Source organism: Saccostrea cucullata, unplaced genomic scaffold (genome assembly GCF_032062105.1).
Source record: "Saccostrea cucullata isolate Sc308-1 unplaced genomic scaffold, CSIRO_AGI_Scuc_v1 ctg1532, whole genome shotgun sequence".
NCBI classification, from domain to species: domain Eukaryota; kingdom Metazoa; phylum Mollusca; class Bivalvia; order Ostreida; family Ostreidae; genus Saccostrea; species Saccostrea cuccullata.
The window spans coordinates 87,586-99,870 of record NW_026925917.1 but is presented as its reverse complement, the minus strand read 5'-3'; the positions used below and the strand labels follow the sequence as shown (position 1 = coordinate 99,870).

The following is a 12,285-nucleotide window of genomic DNA, read 5'->3' as shown; positions in this document are numbered from 1 at the left end:
ACAAGACCAAAAATAATAGTTGATTGTAAAATATTTTAAAATTAATGATTCTGTTTGAAATTACTAGTATAATATTATCTTGTAAAATTCTTTTGAAAAAGATTGAAAAAAGATCTGTAAAATAGAAAGTTATGAGCAGAGTTTAATTTTGCCAAGGTCTTAGTCGTAAGTTCTTTTGTACAACGGGCCCCTGGAGTGTTTCTGTTTCGCTTCTTTATTAATATTTTTGCGAAGAGTCAAATAAGATGAAACGATGTTTTGAGGAGCATTGGTCAATGGAAACAGTGATCTCAAATTGATTTATATACACATAAATTCTTTCGGGGTTTACAACAATGTCGAAAATTTGATTTATCCTTCTTACAAAGTGATCTCTCAGTGTCATTAAATCAGATAATATTTATCGCGAAATAACTGCATTTTCACACCAAAATACGTGTGTTTGGCATTCATTGTAGCAATGCTTTCAGATTTTTTGAATTCTTTGAAAAGAATAGCACTACAAACCTCTTGTAGCCGCAGTTAATAAAAACAGGAGGAACAGACAGGATATCATGACGGCAGTCTGTTGTTACACAGCGCTGTGACCCAGGAAAGATAACGTTATTATATATAACCATGGAATCAAGTTTATCAGGTCATTTTGCTTAGCGCAATGAGTACAAAAATTTAACTTTAAATTAAAGTAATTACCGTTATACGGAAAAATTATCAAATTTTCAACTTGAAATCATATTTATTTGGAGCAGTAAGGCTCATTAATGGTTTGTACTAGATATTTTTTTTCACTGACACAAATTCGCAAAGCGCACGATGAAACTGAGCACATTTTAATCAGATTTCTTTTGGAAAATAAATTTTAGACAAATATGAAAGAAAGGAACCTTATACATAAATTGGGCACTAAATAGAAATTTTTGTTGGAAAAAAAATGAAATACCGTTTTGTTTAAACACAATTTTATTTAATCAAACTAAATAACTAGAAAATAAGTATCTTTACAAAAGAATAACAAATGGTAGGATTTAGTTTAATAACAATTTCATAATGATAAAAAATCCAGGAAGGGCGTAAAGATATTATCATTTCAACATATACTGTTACGACATTAATTATTATTTCTATACAAATTAACATTGCATTAAAGTATTATTCATTCCAGACAATACAGTTGAGTTGATCGTTCTATAACGCCCCTAACAGTCCGGTGTGTACTGCGGTCTGTGAAGTCCAGCCGGAACATCTGACATCATTCTTAAATGGTTGCCACAAAAGTAGACTCTGAAAATAAAGTCCATTTGAGTATTCTGGTCTTAACAGGTTTATATTAGACGTGTTCTATCTTTCCAAAATAGAATGAAGTTATTCAGTGCTTTGCAGTTGGATATATAATTGAAGAATTCATTTTTCGAGTGGCACAGGACTTCTAAAAACAGGGATAGGAGTGAAATAAATTCTATATACAATTAGAAATCACTGAACTTGTTGTATTTATTTTTCTCCTCATAGTCCAACTTATAAAATGTACATTTAAAAATCATTGAATTTGTTGTATTTTATTTTACCCCTCATATTGCAACCTATAAAATGCTGTCTGTGCGTAACGCAGTCGTGTAGGCTATGACATTCTATAGCTAGCTACATGCTATACAATATACCTATCGTCGCTTTTGAGTGATCATAAGCAGTCTGAAAATTTTTAAAATTTCTTTTACAATAATTTTGGAGAACTCTGGCTGATTATAATAGGGATATTAGCAGGAGCTGTTTCTGTATATAAATAATCTGTTTAACGTCCCTCTCTGAGTAATTTTTTTATATTTTTCATATGTTAAAAACAACAACAAAAAATTGTGATCCAGATGCCATTCTGTTGAATTTGAAATCGGGACACGAAAAGGTTTGCAAAGAAATTTCTTTAAAACAAGAAAACAATATCACATGTTTAAAAATACATGCCTCTAGTTACGTAAATGTATAATCAAGTTTTGTTAAAAGTCTAGCTACTTGATATATAGTCTAAAGAGTATTAAAATAATTGATATATATATATATTTAAAATTTAATCGAGATTGTGCGAGTAAATATGATCTGCTATTCAAATATTTAAGAAAATATACTTTATAAAAGGCAAAGTTAGATTATGAGCATATCCTATCAATTTATAGATTGTATTTTGTTTAACGTCCCCCTCGAGAATTTTTCCACTCATATGGAGACGCCACACTTGCCCGTGGAGAGCTGCAAATTTTGTCCTATACTCGGCACTCAGGGCCATTAAGCAGGGAAGGGTCCTTTTCGTGCCAGCACCTACTGCGACAAGGGACCCGCGTTCTCATACGGATTACATAAGGATTAACTTCTTACTTCGCGACTCTATATCAGATTGGTATAGGTGAACAGTTATTTAAGTTATTAGAGTTGATTCACAACTTAACCAAGTGTTATTGCAGAAGACACGGATACTTACGACTTGTCTGTATCAGCCGTGGTGACAGTGATTTTCTGTATGACAATCCCTCTGTCAGAACCCCAGGAGAAGAAGGAACTCTGTTCATGAAATTCCAGTTGAGCTTGTAGAATGCCTCCTAATTCGTGAAGCTCCACAAGCATGGCGCTGTAAGTCTGCCCAGATGCAAAAGGTCGGTTCAACCTGGAAAATACTCACAATAATTAAGAAGTGTTCACATCCATCATTTTATCACAATACTAGTATTCTTTATTTTAAGTTTCATGTTCAGTGTTCACAGAGTAACAACATAAAGAAATACTTCAAGCACACTCATTGCACTTAAAGATGAAAAATTACATCATACATACCCATTAAAGATAACTTTATCCGATAAGCCACTTGAAGTCAGAAATTTTAGTTTCAATGTCCCATATGTTGGTCGAAAGGTCCCAAGTTCCAGTCGGACCAAGTACTGGTGTCCTGAGGATTAAATTATCATACACTGTAGTCGTTTACTTATTTTAAAGTCTGGTGAATCTTTTTTTTTTTTTTTCCCCTTTCTCGACTATTTAAAGGGAAAATTTTCGGTATTGTTGCATGCATCTTTAATTAGGTTTTTATATCGGTAAGTTTCTAATGTACTTGTTGAATAAATAAAATTGCTACAAGTGTAACATTTTAAACTCCTCCTTGTGAACATCACAGTTGTGATGTGCACAAGGAGGAGTTTAAAATGTTACACTGTTGTGATGTGCACAAGGAGGAGTTTAAAATGTTACACTTGTAGCAATCTTATTTAAAACTATCAGGAGAAATCTGCTTATTAAGCAAAATTGCTTTTAATCAAACTTGTTTGCCCTCCCCCGACTCAAAACTTGTTTCGACCTTCCAGGCCATGATACCATATATTTTTTTTCTTTTGGTCCTGATTTTTTTTATCCTGTCAAAGGATATTTCAAAATGTTCCGGAGAAAAGATTTTTCTCTACCTACACGTACCTATCGACCCATTTTTTTACCCGTCACTAGGGAGAGAGCAAACATTATTGTAAAGATGGCCTGATGGGACAAGCATACACACATGTATAATGTCCTGACTACTTTACTCGCAACTCTACTAGGCTTTAATAAAAGAAATAGAAATTGTCGTTCCGTTCTAATAAATTTTCCCATGTGTCTCTGTTTCATTGCAAATGCATCCTTTATCTGAATTAAATCTAGTTTTGTATTGAAACATAGATTTGATTGACAAACATCGTTTAAAAAGTAGTACCACAATATGGAGCTCTTGATCGTGTAGCCAGATAAAATTTTCCTCTGGCTCTATACTTGTTTGCATCATATCCAATCCTGGGACAGGGCAAACCTCCACAGTCAAAGCAGTTTCCTGCCAAAAAGTCACGTGTTCGGGAACACTGAAAGGAAGTAAATGGGCAGGGGTCGTTGATGGATTCCGTAAACAGAAAGATGGAGCGACTGTGGCTACAGCTGATTATATTGCCCGTTTCTACGTAAAATAAGGTACAACTATAGTCTAAATGAACAGTGTATGTCCTCTAAAAGTATAACAATGTGCGCAGAAAATTGATTTTTCAAAATTCAGTTATTTAATTTGTATACATGTTATGGAGTTAAAGTGACTGTTACACAAACCACATTTTCTTGAAATTTTGTGCGATTAAATTCAAATCGAAACATTTTTCAAATTATATACTGAGAAAAACCTTTTAATATAAAAAATGAGAGATAAACAGAAGTGACTATGTTTTCTACCGTACGTGCCGTCCTCGTATTCCTCTGATATGATATTCATGAGGCTTTGTCTTGGACAACCTGGCTGATTGCTTCCACCATTAGGGTAAAAATCCATGTGTCCCACGGGAAGCATCATACCATATCCTGTTGGTATCCAATTCAACTGTTTCATTGTTAAGTAATTAATTTGATGTTTTGCAACAAAAACTGATTATCCGATTACATTAATTTCCGGAGTAATATGACATTGATAGACAAAAACAGGCTAAACAGTACTGAATCTCGTATAAAAAAAATCACTATGACGACTTATTTTAAACAATGTTTTCTTTATAATTATTTTTGAACTAAATGCAATTCCATAGTGAACAAACAGAGGATGAACATTTTAGAGAACTGCGTTTATCCTACCTATCAAAGCTCGATATTTTTGGATTAAAGTTTATTTTCTCAGGCTTTAGACTAATGTTAACCCAACCTGTACATGTAACATATCTACGTATAAAAAGGAACGATTTTTTTAACTGTCATGCTGCCTAACAACTGGACTGGAATTAAAATGACAAGGGACATGTTCTGTCATTTTAAATGTTATTGCCAGACAGAAAATTATGACCAAAAATAAAACAAACTTAAATTAGATATCCCGTTTTAAATTCTAAACTTTGAACAAACAGGAGAAATCCAGCTTAGGTATTGCAATCATTCGACTTTCTGTTTTAAGGCTGAATACGATTCGTTAATGGAATTTGTCCACCATATTCGATTATTCACTCGTTATATCTGATGTCCCCTATATAACCGGCAACTTGGTCATTGTTCAGTGAAATCAGTTGTCATCGGTGAAGACGGAATGCATAGCGTCGACAGCACTCGGTAGCGACAAAAATTACTGAAGTGTATTTCTAAGGTAGGAGCGTAACTTACAACATTTGGACAGGTCAGTGCGGTATACAAACACAAAAACACATTCATGCAATAAAATAAAGGCAATGCAAAATAAGCAGCATGAACACGTGTCGACATTCCACGCCGACACCAGTGACAATAAAGCAGCCAGGTAACTAATGCGAAAGGTATATCCCGGTGCTGATATCGTAGATAGTATAATAGAATATGGCATTACGCGCCATGTTCAGCTTTAATATAGTAGCTTTGAATCAAGAAATCTTTTTACATTTCTTTATATCTGGTATTCTCCTTTAAAATGTTTCTGCGGAGGAAATTCATAACAATCAATTTTATTAGCATTCAACTTTTAATGCAGTTTTCATACTTAAAAATATAATTCTGGGTCGAAATGGTTAAACACCGAGTACATTTTTAGATGTATATGTATGTATGAAGTTGCATCACGATTTAAATTCTTTAAACATTCACTTCCTTCAACTAAATTTAATAAATTTAGAGGGAAGATTGTTAGACAAAGCTTTAAGTACAATCAAGTTACATACTTATTCAGGTCATCATCTCTCTGTAAAGATTAACCATTATGTATCTCTCCAGTGAAATCAATATAATTTTCTGAGAATTTAGTGGAACTATTTTTTTTACACTGAAAAAAAGTGAAAGTATTGATCAGTGCTGGTGTGAATGTAAGATGAAAAGTATTACGAATGTAGGATACCAAACTTCTCAGTATATAGGCTATTTGAAACCAAAAATCAGGTGACCATTCCATTTTCATAAATATTTGCTATGATAGTAAATCAGTCAAATATCATATCAAGAAGGATATGGAGATAACGAACAGTATTCAATATCAAAGTCCATAAAACAATACAAAATAGGGGCAGAGCAAACACGGACCTCCGAAACATCAGAGGTGGGATCAGGTGCCATGAAGGAGTGAGCATCCCTTTCTGACCGGTCACACCCGCCGTGTGCTCCTTGTCATGATCGGGAAATAATGGGAAAATCCGTCGTCAATTCAGTATATAAATAATGGACTAACAATTAATATTAGTATCTCTCAGCATTTGTGTGATAAATTGTGTATTTGTTGACAAGGTCATAATTTTCTGATGACTTTAAACGAGACTTTATTCTTGTTTCATCAACTTGCTTGTCAATAATTTACCTCGTTTTAAAGTTGTTCTACGTTGCTCTTGTGTATAGAATTAACTGAGATATATACACTCCGTATGCAGGTGATGAAGGTATATTGCTGCATAAGTAAGGGAAGTCGACGATAGAAAAGTTTAAAGTCATCACGTTTATCATAAAGCTTGGTTGTTAGATTACCATTAACGTCTTTTTCAAGTAAAATATCCAAGTATGAAACAGATGTGTGAGACTCTCTGGTGTTTCTTATCTCATGCTCACCAGGATATATCGTATCGACGTAGGAATGGAAATGACCATTGTTAATTGACAATACGTCGTCGATATATCTAAATGTCGAGTCGAGTTGAAGGCCACAGCAAGTGTTTTCTTCTTTTCACGCATAAGATTCTTTTTTTTTACAAATTCTGCCTCATATGAATATGAAATAGGTCTGCTAATAACGGAGCGCAATTGGTATTTGATTGTTGGAATACCTGGTCTCCAAAAACCACATAGATATTGTCAATCAGAAACTCAAGCATCTCATTGATGTCAACTTCAGAGTACTTGTTTGTGCAATCAGAATGTGTTAACAAAATAATTTTGCAAATGACCAGGTAACTAAATTTACGAGTTCCATTTTTATTGAAAAAGCAGCTGTCAATGATATCAAAAAGCCTGGACTTTAATTTATCGTTGGGAATGGTTGTGTATAAAGTTGAAAAGTGGCAAGTTTTTAAGCTGTTGATTTTGGCAAATTCTTATGATTTCAAATTGTCCAAAAGTTCTTTGGAATTTTTGAGTATCCACATCTGATTCACACCACTTTTTGAATATATTGTTGCACAGTACTCTTGAAGTTTTGCCTTCACTACTGTCAATATCTTAGTGAGGAGTAAAAAAGAGGCTTGGTTGAACATTTACAGGAACCCGAAATATATTTGTTTGTAAGAAGTATTCTTTTTTTTTTTCTTAAAAATCAGTTCTGAAGGAGAAAATCAGATTTTTTTTAAAATTAGAATTTTTGATTTCCTTAAACATCAGTCATCTGCTTAATTTCAGATATGCTCGCCATGTTTATTATGCTATAAAATACATCTACATTAAATTATATGATGTCTCTCTAATATTTGATTCAGAATACGACATTGATTTTTTTATTTGGGAAATGTACTTTTGCAAAAATTAATCAGTCCGTATTTTGAGAACACAAAGCATTGTTATTGAATCCTTCTTGCACAGTCAAGCAATACGGCCAACCCATTCTTAGAATATAAAATCTCCTTTCCTGCAATTTGACAGGTTTATTTAGGATTTAGACGGAAAGGTCAAAACAATTCCACAGATAAATATAAAACGTTTATTATCACATGAATAGCTACAGAACGGAAACATGATTTCTCCGAAACTCATCAAATGCAGTTTAGATTTCTAATTATTGCTCTTGCTATGTTTAATAGTTTATTGGAGGATAGAAGTTGTCACTACCACCAATTAATTGTGTTAAATGTTTCCCTATTATTTCATATTTTATTCAACCTATGACAACTTATCCTTTTATAATGACAAGAGATAAGGATATTCTTTATTTCCTGTGAAGCAGAGGTTCTAAGCAAGTTAAAGAAACCAAACAAATAATGAAATTATAAAAATTAGACATACACTCATTTTACAACACACATACATGTATTTTGCCATTTAATAGTTTTTTTTAATTAAAAAGCTATACAGTCTTTTTTTAATTAAAATTTAGGCTATACCCAAATTGTATTTCGATGAACAAAGTTCACGTTGCCTAAGCATTTTTAAAGATGAAATGCACGATATTTGTACTGTTTAATTTTATCAAAGTAAAACATGTATACTTTTGAGTAATGTCTCTGCCAAAGCTATCTACATTTTTGTATGATTCTTTAGCCAATCTAAACCAAATGACCTTGTTTTCTCCAGACTCTTGTGCTTATTTTCCCTTGTAATCTCACTATGATAAGCTTTATCGTGGGAATCTTGTAATTATCAACCTTTCTAAGGCGTGAACCGAAATAAGATGCAAAACAAACTGATTTCCTTTTCAAAAGTAAACTCTCTCTGCATGTCTTTTAGCAAGGCGTATTGCAATTATTGATATCCATATGCTGCTCAGATTATATAAGATTTTTTTATTAATCTACAATGATCGGAAATCAAAAGTCTAGCTTTCTTCTGTTTGCATTGCTAAGGCTCTATGGTGGTTCCTTGTTTTCACAAACGGTCTTTGACAAGTGGTGTAATGATTTCCGTTCAAACGATAAATTGCCGTATCATTCATAACGATGCCGTAATGCATGTTGTTTTTTTTCACTTTCTCACTTTTTCCACAACTTACTTCAATTGTATATTTTCTGGATGCATAAGAGATTAATTGATTCATATTAACAAGCAAAAATTTCAACGATGCAGAGAAGATTATAAACTAATACTTTGTATTTTATAAAGAGGATTGTGCTCAAAATATTAATATTTTTTTATTGCAGAATTGCAAAATAACCTCCTTTTTGTAAATCAATGATGACAGGGGCCGTGCCTTTAGCTTTTGACAGTGCTACAAACCCAATATTAGAGTGTCTCATTTGTCAGAAGAAATGATCCTATCATATCTCCCACTGAGTTCAAATTCCGGAGGACGTTTACATGTCAGTTAGATATATCTTCATTTTCATTTCTTAAAAAAGCAGATCAGGCCTAGCAATGAAGCTTTGAACACACTTGAATGTTTTGAAACGGAAATTGGTTTTTGTGATTTAGTTTCGTATAAAACGTTAGACCTACGTTTTGGTCTAATTTCTTAAACACTAAAAAATATTAATTTTACGATCATTAAAGTAGTTTGTAGCTGCCTATGTACTGGGACTGACTGCATTGGGATAATATTAATTGTATTGCAGGACCTTTGAGACCTGTCTGGTGACGGAGTTGTGAAACCTTAGCTTGTTTCTCCTCGTACACACGGTCATAAGACCTGAATAAGGCAGACAGTTGCGGGGGATAGACAGCTAAGTGTTGTAGACTACCCAAAAGAGTAAGACCTGAATAAGGCAGTCATATGCCATACCACAGTGAGAAGTGGGGGAAGTATATACAGTTAGAAGTGGCAGGACCGAAGAAATCTACTTACGGGAGACACCCGTTGACCACAGCTAGTGGTTATCCAATCAAGAAGAAACCCGTTGATCCATTGTATTATTTCACTGTATATATTTGATTGTAATTTTATTTGGTCAACAAAAACCTGAGTTAACAGGTTAACGAACCTAGTGTAACGCCTCGGTGATACAAGACATATCACCACACACCCAAGCTCGGCCGCGTTGCACGTTACAGTTTGTATATTATATCAAGTATGTATATACTAGTAATCGAAAAAGGTAGGTTTTCGGTCTATAGTGTTCTGTGTGTATGATCGAAGTTTATTCATACTTTAAAATTTTAGGAATGATTCTGACCTATACATGTAGTAAGATTATTATGTTCTCTTAATGACTTTTAAACTTTGCCTATTACCCAAATATGTAATGTTAGTGACTTAAACTATTCACCTGACAATGTATTGTAATCAGAACCATCTGTATGTATAGCGTCCACAAATACAGCATCGCTTTGATCCAAGCGAACCTGAAGATCAAAATTCTGGAAATTTGGCTGAGCAGCATCCAGACCTTAAAAGTGCAACAAATAAATAAATAAATGTTGTGTGTATCATCTTCCACCGTTTCAGCTTGAAGCAATAAACTTAGATATCAAAGAACCCATTACACATAATCTGTTGGTAACAAAATAACGTTTATACTCAAATGTGTATAATTCTGCACCTGTAATACGACTTAAGCCCGGAAGTCTATATCCAGCATATCCGGCGACGTGCGCACCTAAGCTATGTCCGATCAGATGATAGTTGGCGTTAGTAGTACCCAGTTTATTATTTAGCGACGTAATAAGCGCTGCAATTTCTGCTCCAACCACACGTGTGTTAGCTGTTGCTTGTCCATAGGGAAAACCTGATCCGTTGCCCCAGTCAACTAGTATAACATTCTGAGATTTCTGAAACAGGAAATATTTACCACATCAGCAACCGTTACGCCAAGGAAACAAGAGTAGAATGTAAAATAAATACAAACCCGCCTCAGCAACTCTAGCGCCATGTGTAACATCCATTCAACTCTGCCGTTCTGCAGAAATCCATGGATGATGAAAACTGTGTTTAGATTTGGCTGAAAGGGGGTCCCTTCCGAGCTGTTCAGGTCATCTTCTGATATGGTTATCGGTGTGTGGTCAGAATAGTCGGTGAGAAGGTAGAATCTGGTGGTTATAAATGAAGGATCCATGGGCAGATCATTGGTGTTATTGAAGGGTGGTCGAATACTAAAACAGCCTAACCTACCATAGCATATCGTTTCCCTTCGGTGTCCCTCGGAATGTACAGCTGTAGGTGTAGGAAAATCCATGTTATCTTTTTATTTTGAAGTATTTTAATGTTCTACATAGAAGCATAGTTTACCTGACTTTCACTGCACTATATATTGGTACCTGATTTCGCTTAAGTACTGCATGATTGCTAGAGGCTCTTTATTTTGGACAAACATTAAAAAGTAGCACATCCCTAGTATATTTTAGCTCAAGTACCATAACAGAAGGTTAGAATGAGTTTTTCTTTCTCAACATTTGTCGTCCGTATGTTGTCTGTTTACTTTCTACATTTTCTGCAGAACTAGCTAGTGGACCTGTATTTTTAAGCAAACTTGCAACCGTGCCTCTTTTGTGAAGAGTGTTTAATTCGTTCACACGAACGTGTCATGTCCCTTCCTTGTGGAGGTAAGAAAAAAGGGTGCGGCCAGTAAAACATGCATAAATCTCAAAAAATCTGCTCCTTATGTGCATTGACTTTTCTATGAAAAGTGCTCAATTTTAACCTTGTTTGACTGCGTGCAGCAAGCCAACACTGTAGACACGCAATGAATAAATGTCAGCCTAAAATACGTTTTATGCAGTTTTTAAAAAAAAAAAACACCGTTGTGATGAAAATAGGGAACATTCAATAAATATTGATTACACATAGGTTTTTGAATTGGAAACTGAATCTTGTTATTAGTTTTCCACGGGGGATTGCTGCAGAATCGTGCAGGGTTTGTTACTGTCAATGCCCTCTATGTGGAATGGTAGATGAACACAGCAAAGTTGGAATTCTCAATTCTTGCAAGAGTGGTCTAATTCAAAGATCTGAACAGTAAACTAATACTAGCCTTTTCAATTTGTGCAATCGTTTGTACTTTTGTAATTACCCCTTAGCTTTTATACTTTCTAGTGTGTACTATTACGTTTTTCTGTTTTTTTGTTTCCTTTTTTTCTATTGCAGCATTTTCTAAAATATTGTAAAGGGGACCTTTTGCCTGATTACTGGAGACAAATGATTTTATTTAACTACTTTTTGTTAAAAAAAAAAAACAAACCAAAAGAAAAAAAAACATTCTAATGAACCCACATAAAGAACTACTGAGCATTCCTTACTGGAATCTTATGAAAGGTCTAAGTCTCGAACTCTGATCAAATTTTATTGTTACAATGTTTCTCTAAAACTAAATGAAAAACGAACAAGAAACCAAAACAAGAAAAATGCAAATAAAGGGTTTACTTACCACATACATTAACAACAAATACGAATCCCAGAAATATGCTTAAACCCGCCATCACAGGATGAAAGAAGTTAAATGTGTCTTGAAAAGTTATCTACTTAGTTTCTAGGTTTACCGTGTGTTTATTTTGAAGATAAAATCTATCTGCCAAATTCTTAACAGATTTTCGCTGTATCTAAATCAGCTATATTATGTTAATAAATAAGTCTTTGACGTTCGTACATTGAAGAGGGGTCGGAATTGTTTTTGACTCAGTCATTAGAGGACTTCAAAACAATTTAATTGTAAACATGACTTTTCACCTTTAAAAAATCTTTATTACATTCACAATTCTTTTCTTTGTTTCTGAAGTCATGACATGTAAAAA

At 33.9% G+C, this 12,285-nt stretch overlaps 1 protein-coding gene across 1 annotated transcript; it reads right to left on the bottom strand.

Annotated features, from left to right (window-relative positions):
* Positions 1-942: 942 nt before the first annotated feature.
* On the bottom strand, positions 943-12,079 carry LOC134270081 (pancreatic lipase-related protein 2-like). Its single transcript, XM_062752257.1, has 9 exons — positions 11,922-12,079; positions 10,407-10,711; positions 10,101-10,329; positions 9,828-9,947; positions 4,225-4,350; positions 3,725-3,958; positions 2,821-2,932; positions 2,471-2,653; positions 943-1,281 (listed from the first exon to the last, which is right to left on the bottom strand). The coding sequence occupies exons 1-9, from the start codon at positions 11,971-11,973 to the stop codon at positions 1,197-1,199; spliced, it is 1,446 nt and encodes a 481-aa protein (XP_062608241.1). The 5' UTR covers positions 11,974-12,079; the 3' UTR covers positions 943-1,196.
* Positions 12,080-12,285: the final 206 nt, after the last annotated feature.